Genomic DNA, 18,497 nt, shown 5'->3' with positions numbered 1-18,497 from the left:
TATCTGACTTCTTAGGTACTGCCTCTGCTCTATCAGGCTCCTTCCAAACTTGCTGCACTACCAAGTCAATGAGTGTGTCTGGGAAGGAACCACCCAGGTAGCAGAAAAGCCAGCTCCAAAAGCCTCCAAGAACATCGATTCTTCTGAGGAAGGTGTATTTGTGGGACCATCCCCCTCTCTGTTTCACCAATCCTAAGATATCTCCAAAGGAGACATCTCTAAAGGGGATCTAAGGGAGCCAGTAAGAAATAGAGAACTCTAGGAAAGTGTCAACAGAAACATTTATCCCAGTGTGGAGATCAGAGCCCCTGTGACAGTGCAGTTGAAGTGGCAAATGAGATCAGAGGTAATTTGAGGATGCTGAGGGAATTATATGTACAGTAGGAATCACAGCCCAAGTCCTTGATCCAAAGATTTGAAGGCGCTAAGGCCAGATCCAAGTCCCAAAGGCTGAAGCAGATGAAAATGGACATCAGATCCCATCTTTCAGTGTCCGTTGCAGCTTCCTGAGTAATGTTTTGGAGATGTGTAGGTTGCCAGATGTTCATGAGTGTGGAATCATCTGCATATTGTATTAGGGAGGCTTATTGTGTGGATATGTGGAAGGTGTTGGTGAAAACGTTAAAGAAGGGACCAAGGATAGAGCCTTGTGGTACACTGATGATGATAGGAAGGTATATAGAGAGAGACAGCAAAGTGCCATTTCACTGACTGATACCTATTGGACAAGTAGCATTTGAACCATAGAAGGGTGGGCTGAGCTAGACCTAGTGAGGGCATTTAAATTAGAGGTTTGCTGTGAAAAACTGTGTTGAAGACTTTAGACAAGTCTAGAAATAAGGAGGAGACTAGTTTGTAGTTTTCTCTGTCTTTACTGACAGTATTAATATATATTATAAATGCAATGCTAATACTATAGGAGGGATGGAAGCTGTGTTGTACTGGGGACAGTTCATCCTGTAGGAGATAGTTTAACAATTGTTTCTGAATACATTTTCAAGTACTTTGGAGAGGGGGAATAAGATTGCTACAGGTCTAAAGTTAGTAATGTCTGCTGAATGTCCTCCTGTGTGTATATGGATAATATGTGATTTTATTAAGAGAGAAGGAATGTAGGATTCATGGAATGACCTATTTATAATGACTGAGACAGGACAGGCAATGCTATTGGCTGCTATTTTAGGGTACTCACTTGGAAGGTCATCAGCTAAAATGGAGCATGATTTGAGTTTAAAAGTAGATTTATATAGGACGTGGGCATAGATTTGAAGGTGATCTTATCTGCCTAGCAAAGGAACACCACAAACTGACCTAAACCTGCCTAATGTTTGGGCATGTGGAAGGCGCTCAAACTTTGGAAGCTGTCTGGATGTTATATGTTTCGCAGGATATAACCCATATAGATAAGGCTACTACAGCAGTGATTAATATGCTGAACATCATGTGGTCTGTAAGTGTAGTCCTGATAAATCAAAATAATCCTAAGTGAAATCCTTATGGAAATAAGTGTAATGGATATTGCTCTAAAGCTACAGTGACATTCATATGTGAAAAAAATAACTATCTGCCCCAGTTCCGGGGAACAGAGTGATGAAGTCCTGACTATGACCTAAGCTACTTGAGTCTGACTACCAGTTCAGGTGCTGAAAGAGTCAGGATGAGGAGGATGGAAGTGATAGGCCACTGTCAGCTCACCCATGCGGGGGGATGGGGGGTGGCTTTGGCTTACCACTTGGTTGTTGCTTAAAGAAAGTGCTGTGTGTCATGCCCTTAAAACATGGGCATGTCAAGCAAACTTCATCTCTATGCAAACACTCACTGGCTAAGGAAGTAAGCAGGAAGCACTGAATGGAGTTCAATATAGCTGTCTTGGGGGGGGGGGTCTCCCAAAGGGGATTGGTAGGCTGTTCTACTTCCTGCTCACCACCACAGAAGGGAATGAATGGGCTGATTAGGCACTCTGGAAAAGAACAAATGGGTTGGCCCTGGGTTGTCTGGTTTTCACCCCTGCTGGAACAATTTTGCCATCTGTGCAAAAGTACACCGTTCACAACCGTGCTTGCTAGTAAGCCACAAGGCTGACCACTGAAATTATGGTAAATAACCAAAATGTCATTTAAATGTCAAGAATGTCCACTGTTTTCTCCAGTGCATTACATCTCTCTCTCTCTTTTCTATAATATTGTTGCACTCTAATACTGACAACAAGCTGCACTGACAAATGCTTTTTGCTAGTGTGTACAGAATATACCATGGGTCTTGAATGATTACATGCAGATCTAGCTTCCACATATGGGCAGGGAATACAGACTCCCTGCACGTCTGCCACAAAAGGTAATTTGCATACATGCAACATGTCAAATATCACTTAAACTCCATGTACAGAGTTGCCTGCCTTTTTTGCCCTCTGTTTCAGTATCCAAAGAAACAAAATACATTAAATCACAGCAATTAATCAGAATATACAATGCTTTACTCAAGAAATTTGAAGAGCAAGTTCTAATATTTATTATCATTTATCAGGAGAAATAACTGTTAACCACTTTCATAAAAAAAGTCATTAAGTACATAATCATAACTTAACAGGCAGTCTGAAAATACCATAAAAATGTGCAGGCAGATGCTCACCATGTCCTCCTAAGAAAGGAAAAGGAGAACTTAAAGCACTAGCACTCAATGAGTATTAACGTTGATAATGAACTGTGTATGTGAATAACATAGTAAAGCTGCAAATGTGTCAGAATTTGCAACGCATGTCTCCCAATTTTTTTATACCATCATTGTTTTCATGAACAGTTGGGTCCAGATGCAACATTTTGTTTCACGCAAGTAGTCCTTTTACAGCTGTGTAACTTGATGGAATGCAGCATATGAGGGAATCAGACCAGAATTCTGTTTGATTTTCCAGTTGTAGCACACCCCAAGTAATTATTAGCCATACACATGCTATTAAACAGCAGGAATGTTAGTTACCGTCCACAAAACTGGTACATAGTTAAACAGCATTTATTCAAAACAGAACTCAGCAGCCAACACTAACGGTAGCAGCAGCAGGGACACTTCCTGCCTCAATAGCCATGATTATGTCAAACAATGCATGCCACATTGCGATCTTCTGTCTCATCCAAGAACAGTGTGCTGAAAATATCATTAAAAAAGCTTGGGTGATATTTGCAGGCTCTGTTGCAGTCAGGGTTAAAATTTATCTCCAAGATCTGAGGTTCCATGTTGTTTCTCCCTAAAAAATCAAATTAAGACATGATTCATTATAGTTAGACATTTCATTTGTTTTACTTCTAATCTCCAAAATGTTTTACATGTTTAATGGAACTTTCACATCTGTCTTTTACCTTCACCAGTCAATTCTGGTTTCTCTCTCACTGAGCTTACTTACCAGTGATAACTGAAAGCAGCGCTCTTTTGGGGCAAATTTCTGCACAGGGCTGGGTTTATGTGGTTTCGTCACCTACATGTTTGTCTGTAAAATTTCACTGATACAGTTATCAACCAAACTTGGAGACATGTTAAGAGTTTCACTAAATGGCAGGAAGGAATCTAGTACTGGTCACCACCTCTGATCCACCCCAGGAAGCAGAGCAGTTAATAAGATGCCTCATCCTTTGCCATCATCACTACTGTGTGGACATGCCCACTGACAAATCTGGTCAGCAAAAGACATGTAACTGCTGGACAAATACATATAGGTAATTCATCAGGTCTAAACGAATGAACTACAGAGTGTGCCTATTATCCAAAATTCCACTTTGAAAATGACTTCCATCAGATATGTGATTTATAACCATTTCTACTTGAAACGTGGCTGACATTCCACCATCTGATACTACTCGTTTGCCATTCAGAAGGTCTCAGATCTTCCCATTAGCTTGCAGCATTTACAAATTACTGAAGAATGTTCTCAACAAACTGCCAGCATCTAAAAAGTCAGGTCTGATGAAAATCTGAGTGGATTTTCTTTAACTAAAGGCATTAAAACAGAATAAAAGTACTATATCACTAAAGTTATAGTATTATACCTGAAAATGTAGCTAATGATGCAAATAATTTTGTGAACTTGATAGGCCAGATGAGACCAGACATCTCACATTCATGGCATGTCCTAAAAGCATAAGGAAATCAAGTGACTAGTTTGGGCCCTGTCGCTCGTCCAGTCAGAATAAAACAGACAAGCGGTTGTGGGTTCAGTTCAATCAGCTTTATTACATAAAAACACATCAGAAATTAGACTTTGTAACAAACATATAAACAGACTGACTACCATATTCATATATGTTAACACTCTGGCTGTTCTCTCAAAATGGCACTGCTGCCTGCACGTGCTCACTATTTATATGCATGTGTCTATATCTGGAAATGCTTCTTAAAGGTACATACACATGCTATGTTCTACATCCTCCCCCTTTAAGAAATAGAACATATACTAAATGACAGTATTCAATGACATGCAATTTACAGTCATGATCTTTTGACATGGTTATACAGACCTAATTCTCTGACATGCAATCATACAAAATTAGGCACATATAAAACAATCATGTCCAGGTTGCTGTGTATTTTACACTAGGTCTAGAAATACGACCTGATCGTGTAACATAAAAGTCAGAACTGGATCTAGCAACTTGTACGGTCTTCAAAGAATGTTCGACTTTGGGGACAACTGGGACATCATCAGGAACAGGAATGGATACTGAGACATGTTCTTCGGTATGAACATGGTCAGGATTGCTCTGAGATCTAGAGTCGATCACAGGTATGATGCTGCGATATTGTTTCTGATACAGAAAGAAGATGTCTGCGGTTTCTCCTGTATTCTATACCCTCAGAGTCCACTAAGTAGGTTATCTGCTCAAAGCCTTTCGCCGTTTGCATCCTCACCGTCTCTCCTCCTTTTAACAGATGAAGAAATCTGCTCGTTTGATCACAGCTGGACTTCTAAGAATTCTTCTTAAAAAGTTGGGGTTTTATTGCTCTGTTTTTAGCATTAGGCACCAATAAACTAGGACTAATAGGCAAGGTTGTTCTGGTTTGCCTAGATAGCAGTCTCTGAGCAGACGAGCCAAGTAGGTTGTCACAGTGTACATTTCTGAGATTAAATAAAGTCAAGAAAATATCAGTATTGTCACGCTTTGACCTCTCTAGTAATTGCTTTGCAGTCTGTACTGCACTTTCAGCAAGGCTGTTTGACTGTGGGTATTCAGGACTACTAGTAACATGGATCAAGTCCCACTCTCTTGCAAATCTCTGAAACAACTGACTGGTAAATGGAGTACCATTGTTAGAATCAACTTTGTGTGGACTACCATAGACTGAGAAATTACTTTTTATCCTGGTAATAACAACACTGGACATTAGGTTAGGTAGCAAATCAGTCTCAAACCAGACTGAATAAGAGTCTACCAACACCAAGTAATGCTGATTTTTCCATTCAAATATGTCAGTGGCTACAGTTCACCAAGGTAGTTCAGACACTTAGCTTAGCTGAAGTGTCTCTTTTCTAATGCGGCTTAGTACTGTTGCATACTGAACAAGAAGAAAGCACTTTGTCAATGTCTTTCAACAGAGAAAGCAGTCCTCTCATCCTTCTTTTGGTAGAATCGGACCCTGGGTGTCCACAATGCAAATTCTGAATGTATTCACATTGTAAGTAGTAGGAACAATAACTTTTGGACCTTTGAAAATTATACCATCTTCCATCAGCATCTCATCTCTGTATGGAAAATAAGGTTTTACTTCTGGTAGTACACAGGATTGCTTCGACAGCCATCCAACATTAATGAAGTGGTTGAGCTTTTGCAAATTTGGATCAATCTTTGTATGATCTCTTAGCTCATCAAGTCTTGTGGTAGAAAAATTACACACTTCCACGACAAAGTCAAAATTCTCTGCATCAAGCTGTTCTGTGATATTTCTGGGCAATCTGAATAAGGTATCAGCCAGATAAAGAAATGTGCCTTTTGTATAGACCATTTTGAAATTATACTTTTGCAATACGAGCATCATTCTTTGTAGTCGTGCCAGAGTTGAATGCATATGCTTCTTTAAAATATTGGCTACAGGTTGATGGTCAGTTTCTGTCTGGATAGCTCGGCCATAAATATAGTCATGGAACTTCGAAGAGGCGAACACAATTGCAAAAAGTTCCTTCTCAATTTGAGCATACTGCATTTCAGTTTGGGTAAAAGTTCTAGATGCATAGGCAACATGTCTGCCCTCTTGAAGAATGACAGCACCAAGAACAAACTTTGAAGTATCACAGGAAAGAACTACTGGTTTGTGGACATCATAGTACCTTAATGTAGGCAGGTTGGCAATTTGCTGTTTGAGGTGATCAAATGCTCTTTGCTGGTGTTCTAACCATGACCAGGCAACATTTTTATGTGTCAGCTCTCTTAAAGGTGCTGATAACTCACTAAAGTCAGGGATAAATTTGCTCAAATAGTTAACCATACCAGGAAAATGCTGTAGGGCTTGGACATTGTCTGGAGCGGGCACCTCAAGAATGGCTGCTTGCTTGGAAGGGTCTGGTTGTATCCCTGTACTGGTAAATAAATGACCTACATAAGTAACCTCTGGTAGTCTGAATTTATATTTCAGAGGACTGAGCTTTAAATTCACACTCTGTTCACAACTTTCCTGAGGTTTCTATCATGCTCTGCTTCACCAATGCCTCCAACCGGTAAATCAACTATTACAGCACATGGGTAGCCTCAAAAAGTTGTTCCATTGCACCCTGAAAGATTTTGCTGGCAGAATTTATTCCAAAAGGCTTCCTGAGGAATCTGTATCTACCAAATGGGGTACTGAATGTAGTCAACAGTGAAGATTTGCAATCAAGTATTACTTGCCAAAATGAACTCTCTGCATCCAAGACAGAAAAAACAGTGGCATTTGGCATGAAGGTGACAATCTCCACAACTGTACGCATAGGATAATGAGGTATTTTTAATGTCATGTTCAAGTCTCTTGGGTCAATGCATATTGTGATTTCATCTGAATTTTTCTTTTGAGCAGCTAGCATGGAAGATACCCACTCAGATGGTTCTGTGACTGGACAAATCACACCTTGCTGCACCATTTTGTCTAACTGGACCTTGACTTTGTCCTGCATAGCTATTGGAACTCTCCTTGTTGGTATGACATCTGGGTCTACTTTCATGGAGTGCACAACTGGAAGTTTGCCTAGCTTGTCATCAAAAACATCAGCATACTCTGAGAAAATAGCATCAGTAAAGCTGGAACTGGGACATGTGCTTACATGATGGTAGTTCTTTGGTAAAAGAAAGCAGTTTCATTCTCAAACTGTCTCTGAGACCTAATAATGATTGCACAGGTCTTCAGACTACATAAAATTGCAAGCTGTAACTGTGCCCAGCCGAACAGCATGAAAGCACTACTGAGCCTTCGGTTTGAATCTCTTCACCTCCATAAGCAACAAGTTTTGCACAATTGGCCAAATTAAGTTGCTTAACAGCCCTCACTTTAGCAAATGTTTCTGCTGACATTACATTACACTTTGAGCTCTGTCGGGTTGCCATTGATCAAGTCAATACAAAATACTTCATTCTTTGCCAGCAAATCTACTGCATTAACATTCTCACCGACCACTGATACACCATCTACAAAGAAAGTAGGGTTGCAGCTTTCTACATGATCAGCTTGCTTTTTTTGAGTGGCCTTTCTTAATAACAGAATGAGACTTGCTTGATTTCCAAAACTTTTGAAAGTGATTCCATTTTTTTATACTTGTGGCATTGCTGACCAAATGCTAAGTGCTTCTCTCTTTTAGACTCATGATTGGCTCCACAACTACGAGGGTTTTGCTGACTCACCCTTATACTGCACTGAGCATGCCCTTTTTACTGAGCTAGTCTTGGAACTTGCTAGAAAGCTACGGGGTTTCCCAAGTAAACCCGCAGAGGATGCAGCTGCCATGTGCTTAGGCCTGTTTCTGCTTGCCACGTGGCTTCACGCTGTCTGCTTTTGCTCTAGGGGCTGTTGAAACCATGATCTTATCACTTGCAAGTATACTTGTGTGCCTTTCTGTGAGCTCATTCATTTGACAAATCTCTGTCTTTGCTTAACCTTAAATCACTGTCACGAAACAAAATCGTTCTTCACTGCAGTAATATTACCACCATGCACAAGACTGTCCTTTATTAACTCATCTTTCAAGTCACCAAATGTGCACGTTTTGGCATTACTTCTCAAGTCAGTGACATAAGCTGCAAAAGTTTCACTTGGCTTTTGGTCTCTTGTATAAAATAAGTGCCTTTCTAATATAACATTTGTCTGGGGGTTGCACATTGCTCTAAATTTAAGTATTAAGCACTCGGCATCCTCTCTTGATTCAGCCGGTACCACAATATGGTGGTTCCCCCCTCTCCTGCATATACTGCTGATGTATACATCAATTAAAGCTCTCTTTCAATAGCCTCTGACCCAACTAAGTTAAGCAAAATGAATGCCCTTGTATGTGCATCTTTGTTAGAAAAAGCTGCTTGTATGAAAATATTGTGTTCAAATACTCTCCAATTTTCTGCTATATTATAATCAAACACAAGTGGACTGTGTCTGCAAAATGCCTCTGCCATATCAACACACAGTAATGAAGGTGCTTGAAATTATGTACGTACACACACACACACACACACACACACACACACACACACACAAATAAATATGCCAAAACAGTTAGTTATGTACTCAGCATAACGATCGATGTACGTGGTCCATCTCACCTACATTCCTTACTCACGGGTTCGGAGCCGATAATCGACTCCGACTCGGCCAAACTTTCTAGCACGAAGTCTCTAATTGGCTGGGCTAACCCGGTATACCAGGGTGCACCTCGCCCTAACCCCAGATCTTGTTTGCAATCATAACACTCATAACCCATACTCAAACACTGGAAGAAAATCCAGCCAGATAGGGGAACAAATCACTGACCTTGAAGGGTCCACAGAGTTAAAAATTCTTCCAATTCCTCTAGGAAGGGGGCAGGTGGGAGGGTACGTAGGAATGTAGGCGAGATGGACCACATACATCGATCGTTATGGTGAGTACATAGCTAACTGATGTTATGTGGTCCTATCTCGCCTACATTCCTTACTCACGGGACAGCGTCCCCAGCACCTCTATCCTGGGAGGCTCATAAGAAGATACTAGTGAGAACCGTGGAACCAAAGGAAGCCCGGCCCCTAGAAGCCACGTCCAGCTTGTAATGAATAATAAAAGTGTTGGGAGAAGCCCAAGTTGCCGCAGCACAAATATCATCCAAGGAAAGTCTAGCATGGAAAGCTACTGAAGTAGACATAGCCCTGGTAGAATGAGCCTCGACGGGAAAGGGTAAAGTTCTGTCTGCTGACGAGTAAATGAATGAAATACAGTCTCTGATCCATTTGGAAATAGTGCACTTGGAAATAGGACTACCCACTCTGTTCTCTGAAAAGGACTCAAACAATTGATCAGATTTCCTAACTTGCTTCGTCCTATGTAAATAAAATCTCAGTTGTCTGTGCACATCCAACTGATGCAACCTGAACTCTGCTTTATTGGAAAAGTTCAGAAAAAACACTGGTAGCTCAATAGATTGATGAAGATTGACCGGGGATGACACCTTCGGGAGAAAAGATGGGTTAAGCCTGAGAGAGACTCTGTCCTTGTGAAAGACCACACATGGAGGTTTAATGGACAAGGCTTGAAGTTCTGACACCCTACTGGCCGATGTAATGACTATCAGAAAAGCCGTCTTCCAAGATAAGAATTTTAAGTCATAAGTGGCAGCCGGTTCAAAGGGTGGTGACATAATAGCTTGTAGCACAAGGTTCAGGTCCCATGGCAGTACAGGCTCAGAAACTGGGGGACGAAGTAACCAAGCGTCTTTTAGAAAAGCTTTACAGAGCTTGGGGCCCATAAAAGAGGGCTCATAAGATGTATGAAAATTGGAAATTGCGGCCAACTGTACTTTAATGGTAGCAGCCGCGGAGCCCTGACGGTCCTCCATTTGCTGGAATAAATCTTCCTGGTGGAAGACTTATGAGAAGAAGACAAGATGTGCACCACTTCAGGAGAAAAGAAATGTAGCCTGACTAGGGATTGAACTGGAGTAGCCAGGCTGTCAACCTGAGGGTTCGCAGGGATGGATGAAGTTGTCCTGACATGTGAATCAGGAGGTCCGGCACTGGGTCCAGAGTCCATTGACCGTCCAGTGCGTACTGTTGAAGAAAGGGGAACCATACTTGTCGAGGCCAGTGTGGAGCAATAAGAATCATCCTGCTTCCCATGGATATGGCTTTCTGTATCACTCTTGGAAACGGAGGGAAAGCGTAGACCAGACCGGGGGGGGGGCAATCGTGAGCTAGAGCACCCCTGGGTGATTCCCCCCTGTGGGGGGATCAGAGTGAAGTACTTGCTGCATTTGGCATTGAGGGGGCTGGCGAAGAGATCGCAGCAAGGCTGACCCCACTTTTTGAAGATCTGAACTGCCACTCGGTTGTTCAGGGACCACTTGTGAGGCATCAGAATAGCTCTGCTTAGCCTGTTCGCTATCACATTGGACCTCCCCGGAATGTGCGTTGCCACTAGAAACCGTTGGGAAGACACTGCCCACTGCCACACTCGCATGGCCTCTCTGCAGAGGGGGTAAGATTTGGTTCCCCCCTGCTTGTTCAGGTACCACACCACGGACATGTTGTCCAAGTGAATTGCAATCGTTCCCAGAGGTAGAAAGTCCTGGAGTGCTCGCAACGCCAGAAACACCGCTCTTATCTCCAGAACACTAATGTGCAAGTGTACCTCGTGGTCTTGCCAGGTGCCTTGGACCGTCCTGCCTAGATAATGCCCCCCACCCTATCTGGGAGGCGTCTGTGGCCATTGGAGACATAGGAACCAAGCTCCTTCCTCTGTCCAGATTGGAGGAGCGTAGCCACCAGAGGAGGTCCTGTTTGCATCGCTCCGTGAGAAGTATCAGGTGGGAAAGAGGAAGCTTTTGAAAGGACCACTGAACTGACAGGAGCCACTGAAGGATCCGCATGTGTAACCTGGCCTGGGGTACCAGCATGATGGTGGAGGCCATGGATCCCAAGAGCTGAATAACTAACCTGGCCTGAACTTTTCTGAGGGGCAACAGTGCGTGGATCTGAGACTGCAACACCCTTATCCTGTCCTGTGGCAGAAAGGCACGCATTTGAATAGAGTCTAGCTCTGCGCCTATAAAAACAACACGCTGTGAGGGCTGCAAGGCAGACTTTTCCCAGATCAAAGTAATTCCTAGATGTTGGCAAAGTGAGATGGTCGTCTCCCTGGCTTGAATGAGCAGATGCCTGATGGGGGCGGCGAGAAACCAGTCGTCCAGATACGGAAACACCTGGAATCCTAGACGTCTCAGGTGAGCCGTCACCACTGCCAAGCACTTGGTAAACACCCTGGGGGCTGTGGTGAGACCAAAGGGCAGGGCACGAAACTGGAAGTGACTGGCTCCTAGCCGGAAGTGTAAATGACTCCTGGATGCCTTCTCCATTTTGATGTGGTAGTAGGCATCCTTGAGATCGATAAAGCACATCCATACTCCTTTCTCCAGCAGTGGAAAAATGGACTGAAGTGTGACCATTCGGAATTTGGACTTCAGAACGTAGCGATTGAGTCGACTGAGATCCAGAATGGGTCTCAGGTCCCCTGTTCTTTTTGGCACCAAAAAGAGTCGTAAGTTCCTGATCCAACATGGTCTGAGGGGACTGGTTGGATGACTCCTTTTTCTAGCAGCTTTGCCACTTCTAGTGCTGCTTGATCCCATTGACTGGGTGGGACGTCTGGGATCCTTCTGACTGGAGGGGGTGTCGATGCCAAGGGAATAGTGTAACCTCCGGTAACTATTCGAAGCACCCAATGATCCTGGGTGATGCTCTCCCAGGCTTCCGGATGCAATGAAATTCGGCCCCCTGACTGGCTCCGGAATTGCACAGTCGGGCAACACCTCAGGAACGCTGGAAGGAAGAGCCGCGAAAGGAATCGCAGTCTCCCGAGTTGCGGGGGCCCCCTCTGCCTCTAGGATGGTGTCTTCCAGAATAATCCCCCCTCTGCCTCTGGAGGGGGACTCACCTTGAGCCGTGGGAAAGGACCTCTGAGACTTTTTGAATCACATTTTCCCCCCTCTCTGAGCCTTGGGATAAGGCCTAGTAGGGAGAGAAAAACGGACCCCTACGGCAGATAGGGTCTTTCCCTCCTGTTCGCATCTGGTGAGAGTGTCTTTCACTTTGGGTCCGAAGAGAGAGAGGAACCATCAAAGGGGGTGTCAGTGAAGGAAGACTTAAAGGCCTCCACAAAATGACACAGGCGCATCCAGGCTTGCCTTCTGAGAGCTACACCTGAGCTAGCTGCCCTACTCGCCCCTTCGGCTGCATAAGATATGAGCCTCATGGATGAGTTGACAATGGACCCTTGGGTAGACAACTGGGCGATAACAGTCTGCGCTACTGCCTCAGGCATGTTACCCGTCAGAGTATCTCCTAGCTCCTTCAGGAGATCTCTTTGGAGCCAAGTGAAATGACAGAGGTAATTCAACGACCGTAAGGTGAAGGTAGCCGAAGACAGGGTATGCTTCCCATACCGGTCCATACTCCTGGACTCCTTGTTAGGAGGGTGGACTGAAGAAGAAGCCTCTGCAACTTCCTGCTGAGTGGCTGCCGCCACCACCAAGGCATCTACCGAAACCGCTTTGGTAAGAAACTCTTTGCCCGGGAGAGCAGACAAGAACTTGTTTGGACGTCCGGGCACCGGTTCCACGGAATCAGGGTTCTCCCACACCCTTCGACAAATCAAGTCTAGGAGTTCGAAGGGTGGAGACACCCAGGAGGTGGAGGGTAGAGTTCCGAAGGCCTTGAGGAATACAGACTCCTCCTCAGAGGGGGTCTTGGAGGGCCAGTCGCCTCTCTGTCTCAAAATCTCCAGGATGTCGGAGAACGAGACATCGGAGGACGACTTGGGGGCCCCCTCTGATTCCTCGAGGTAGGTATCGGAAGTGAGTGACTCGTCCTGGGAGTCGATGTGCTTCCTCTTGCATGACTTCTTACTGAGAGGCTCCTCAGGCACCGACTCTGAGGGGCCCTCAGAAAGTAGGGGACCGCTCAAGGGGGTATCCCCAGACCTTTGGGCTTCGCCGTCCATGGAGAGGGGGGCATCAGAGGCTCTAGCCGGGGTGTAAGGGGACGGAGTGACCGAACCAGGTGATGTACCTGACTACCTGGCCAGGGCGCTCCTCATGGCTTCGAGACCATGATTGGAGTCTCAATTCCCCGAGCCGAAGCACGGAGAGGGAGGCTCGGAACAGACAGGAGTCCCGAGGCATCCCCCTCGGGTCCGACTGAGGAAACCAGAGTGCCGAAACCAGAGGACAGACCAGACCTGGTAGGAGCCGAAGCCGGCTCTGATAGACTCGCCCGGGGTATCGGAGCCGACACCAGAACATCACTCGGCGTGGGGCCCTCCGGCTCCGACGACACATGGGTGTTCGGAGGAGGAATCATCAAAACAAGCATGGGAACTGGCTCCGGAGCCGACTGGGTCATAGCCGAAAACAATTTTGCTAACACCGGCAACTGTAGGAGCCTCTGAACCACCCTATCCACATCCAAATCAGACAGCCTAGAGGATTTGGAAGAAATAGAGGGAAACCTAGATCTCCCGACTGGAGACTCATGCCTGACACTGGGTGACCTGCTCCGAAGAGGTTCCAATAATATCGGAGCCGAGGTCGACCCCAGTACAACAGATACCTCCTGTGGCCCTGAGGACAATGGAGCCGAGGAGGTAGTATCCATATCAGAGTCCTTCTCCTTCGGCCCAGAGGGCAATGGAGCCGAGGATGTAGTGTCCATTTCCGAGACCTTCTCCTTTGGCCCCGAGGACGGAGAAGCCGAGGAGGAAGTATCCAATTTACAAACCTTCTCCGATGGCTCCGAAGAAGCAGACGGAGTCGAAGATCTTTTCTTGGCCTTAGGAGGCTTAGACTTGGTACTAGAAGGTGGGGACAACTCCAAGGCCTCTTCAAAGTAGGGCTTGATCAGACCCTTCAAAATCAGTTTGTTTTTACATTCCTGCAGTACCCTAGGGCTAAACACATGACAAAAACTGCAGGACTCTTGCAAGTGAATAGCACCAAGACAATACACACAGATAGAGTGCCCATCTGTGATAGACATTTTATGGCCACACTTAGTACACTTCTTAAACCCAGAGGGTTTATGTTCCTTCAGTTCTTTTGACATGGCAAGCAACCGCGCCACACACAACCGACAAAGTCAAACACTAAGGGAGGGCGGGAAGACCAACAAACACTGACAGGACAAGGAAGCTCTAACTTAAACGCTTCCTAAAACAAATTGTTAACCACTAACACAATAGCAAATCACAAGAGGACACAGGAGAGGACTAGGTCCTCTAACTTAAATGAGCCTAGCCCGCGAAACAGTAGGGATACCACAAACAACTAAACTCTCAACCTCATGCAACAACTAATCAAGCACGAAAAATAGCTATGAAAATAGCTTTTGACAAAAAGAGACTGCTAATATACTAAAAGTATTTTAAAGGTATTTAAAATGGTACTTAGCCACAGCCAAGCGAGACCACGTCCTAACTCTATGAGCGGCAAACGAGATCTGGGGTTAGGGCGAGGTGCACCTTGGGATACCAGGTTAGCCCAGCCAATTAGAGACTTCATGCTAGAAAGTTTGGCCGAGACGGAGACGATTTTCAGCTCCGAACCCGTGAGTAAAGGAATGTAGGTGAGATAGGACCACATAACATCTTGTATTTATGCCCAGTAGCAAAACAAACTCTCTGAAATAACTGCACTTTGCCAAATAAATCTCCGTAGCACAAGAACACTTTCAAATCACTGTACTTTGTGAAACCACTCCTTATCAGTGTAAGAAGTATTTTGCAGGTAAGTACAAAAATAAAATCCAGGGGTAACACCACAGCTCAGGTAACTGAAACTTTAATTAAAAAGAGGTTAGCGCTTTCACGTTCTTCCACTGAACGCTTCTTCAGACAACTAAAACTAGATCAAATCACATCATTTAAATGCAATGAAGAACAGTATAAACCAATAGCATACTTGTGTTAAAACATTCACAATATTAAACACGCACACATTTAAAAACATATCTCGTATAAAAAAACATATGTATGTATAGTAAACCTTATGTGAAACTTTTAAAGAACAAATATATATAAATAAATATTCCTTTAATTCAAAACACGATAAAAACTATTTATTAAAAATGTATCCAGGATTATGACATGAACTAATGTTGGAATGGTTTGGCAACCAAAAAAGGTTTTAAGGGAAACCCTGTCATTGTCCTGAAGAACATGGAAACAAGCTTATCTGAGCCACCCAGGCACAAACATAGGCTGAGAAGACGCTCGATGAAAAAATGAAAAGACTGACAAAACTAGTGAGCTTTTAAGATGCAGGAAGAATACTCCTTTGAGCATCCAAAACTGCCTAAACACCTCTGATAAAGACACAGTCTAAAATGGCAGCAAAAAAAAAGTATACAGTCATTGCCAGAAATCCAAAACGCTATTGAAAAGCTATCACAAAGCACGTGGAAGTCATACTGTAGTAGAAGTCTCCCACAGAACACACTACAGTAAAAGTCCCAACAATCCTCTCTCTCTACAAAGGAAAAAAAAACATTAAGTATATATTTTGCACATGCATTCAATAACAAGTTTGCCACATTCTTTCAAGTGCTTTCAGAAGCCTACGGCTGGAAAGCTCTTTCTCGGTAAGGTTGTTTACAAGCTGCTTTTTTGTAGTTGACCATAGGATGATACAAATTTTCTGAGTTTACATCCATTCTTTTATTTCACTGATTTTCAGACGGTCTTTTTTCTCCCAATGCGAGAGACTGCACAAGCTAAATGCCTTAACCAAATAATTATAAATGATGTACATGCTTCCACTAAACACTATTTAGATGACTGTTCAAGGTCCAGAGAGGCCTTTGGTAAGTCAGTCCTACCTGGCCTCATGGACAGCTCTACTGCCTTTTAACCAACCACACTTACTTTCCCTTTAGCTCTGGGAATCACCCATGTGTTAGGAATACTGCAACAGGTAGTACCACAACAGTGATGTACTCAAATAACTTCTAGTATGGTAAGTTCATACACAGCTTAGATAACTGCTGCAGTAATATTGACTAAAGGGACAATTCCCAGAGGTTTAGAATGATAAGAAGGTGGCCTGAAAACACTGACTGGGGTGAGCATGCCCAGCAGAATGGTCATAGCAAATCCAATTCTACCCTAGAATTAATGTCCAGTCTGTAGTGTTTAGTGAAAGTATCAATAGCTATCCAAGTGGCTGCTTTCAGAATGGCTTGCATGTTAACACCCGTAAGGAATCCAGGGTGGTGGTGTGCCCCTAAGTACTAATAGCCTCTATTGCACCTACAAGGTGTTTACCTTGGAGGGACTAAAAATGTATACACTGTGCTAGCCATTTAAATACAATCTGTTTGGACACAGCCTCTCCCTCTTTTCTGGCAGCACAGGAGACAAACAACGGATTACATCATCTATTGCCCCTTAGTTCTGTGTAAATGGAATCTTACTTACATATACACATCCAGGGAGTTTAAGAGTATTTCTCCCTTATTTTGTAATTTTGGGAATAAAACAATTCTGGGTATGAAGAGTGGATTTGTTCTCAGGCACACCCCATCCCTATGAAAGACTAGAAAAGGCTCCTTACACACCAGACCTTAACCCTGCTGGCCGAGGTAATAGCTACCAACACAGGAGTTTTCCATGTCAAAAACTGCATACACTCTGTGGCTGCTGGCTGAGTGGGGGCTTGGATAAGTCTTTCCATGACACAATTTAGGTCACAAGGGGGGCAAATTCTCTTCTGAAGGTGTATGAGATGCTGCACTCCTTTAAGGAATGGTTTCACTGGCCTCATGGCTGATAGCAGATCCAATGGCAAACAAGCCGAGATGGCAGAGAGATGATCTTTAATAAAGTTGCAAGCTAAGCCCACTTCAAACAGCTCACAGAACACCAGTGCAGAGCTAAGGTCATGTCTTACTGCCTGGCACCAGCTGGAAGACCTCTTCCATTTGGATGAACAGGATTGCCTATTGGCAGGCTTTCTTACTTGCCATTTTGGGTCAATTCCAAAACTCCTTCATCTTCCTCTCTTAAAACGCAGTTTTGCGCATTTTTGTGCATAGCGCAACAGCGGGCAGTGCCACCTAATTGGGTTTAAACTATTCCTGGCCCCACAAAGTCTGCTCTTCACTTTTTCCCTTAGAACTGCTCTATCTCTCAATTTAAACACCATATTATCATTCTAAGGCCCTTCACTGGTCCAATTAAGTAATCCTACAAGTTAGCACTATTAAACCATAAGCACTACTTACTCTTATACTCTCTACGATTACCCTGTCCTCTATTGGTCCGTCTTAAATTCAATTTCCCTATATTACTCTAGCATGTCCAAAGGTCAGTCAATGGTTTCCTCTCCAGTCCAGCTGGTGAATCTGGGAATTTTGAGGCAATGTTACAACTCTCTCATGTACACGGACAACCCTCTCCTAATCCAAATAGGTTCAAATATATGTGAGAGATGCAACTATTTAGCCAAACTGGAGGCTGAGCTCTCTCATCTCAAAACTGGCGTAACCAGTCAGGAGGAGAAGGTAACCTCACACAACACAATGCCAGTATCACACAGTCCCACCACATCAGCGAACCAAACACAAATACACAAAAACATACTCGGAGGCTCTAAATAAAAATCTACCTAAGCAACAGAGTCCTCCAAAGCAGGCATCCAAGCAAACGCTACCTCAAAACAAAACACGCACAACACATAGACCACAAAGTCAGTGTGCCAAGCAGCCACAGCCCTTAAGGCTGAATAACACACCTGATACTCTTGTAATAGGTGACTCTATTGTCAGACACACTGACGTCCCGCTCACCAGGCTGAATAAAGAGAAGGTCACGGTGAGCTGCCTGTCGGGTGCTAGGATCCACCACATAACGCAAGCACTCAGGTCACTCCAAAGCAAATACAAATATGACTCAGTCATTGTACATGCTGGTGTGAATGACCTGAGACGTACCTCCCTGGACTACATGAAAAGAGACAGAGGAGCTCTCTGATCATGTAGCCCAGGCTGGTATGACCCTGGCCTTGAGCAGCATCTTACCCCTCACCTAGAATGATGCCTTAGTACAAAGACAAAATGATCGATTTTAACAATTGGCTAAAATTTTGGTGTCATTCAAAGGGGATCCAGTGTCTGTCAGCCTGGGATGACATGCTCGACAAGCCACGTTGCTTTGCTAGGGACGGCTTGCACCTGTCACCACTGGGCTTTCGGATATTGGCAAAGGCTCTTGCCACCCCCATAGTGCCTTTTTTAGGCAAGGCTCAAAAGTCAAACCCACCACCATAG

The 18,497-nt window shown here is 44.1% G+C and overlaps 1 protein-coding gene across 1 annotated transcript in view; it reads right to left on the bottom strand.

Annotated features, from left to right (window-relative positions):
• Positions 1-2,484: 2,484 nt before the first annotated feature.
• TTLL12 (tubulin tyrosine ligase like 12) overlaps positions 2,485-18,497 on the bottom strand; it is a 636,007-nt gene continuing 619,994 nt past the window's right edge. Inside the window, exon 13 of the mRNA XM_044087179.1 lies at positions 2,485-3,238. Coding sequence (XP_043943114.1) covers positions 3,087-3,238 — 152 coding nt within the window. The 3' untranslated portion in view covers positions 2,485-3,086. The remainder of the gene's footprint in view (positions 3,239-18,497) is intronic.

Source organism: Protopterus annectens, chromosome 11.part0 (assembly GCF_019279795.1).
Source record: "Protopterus annectens isolate FY-2018-M chromosome 11.part0, PAN1.0, whole genome shotgun sequence".
NCBI classification, from domain to species: domain Eukaryota; kingdom Metazoa; phylum Chordata; order Ceratodontiformes; family Protopteridae; genus Protopterus; species Protopterus annectens.
Note: the sequence above shows the minus strand (reverse complement) of the source record. Positions and strands in the feature narration are given on the sequence as shown.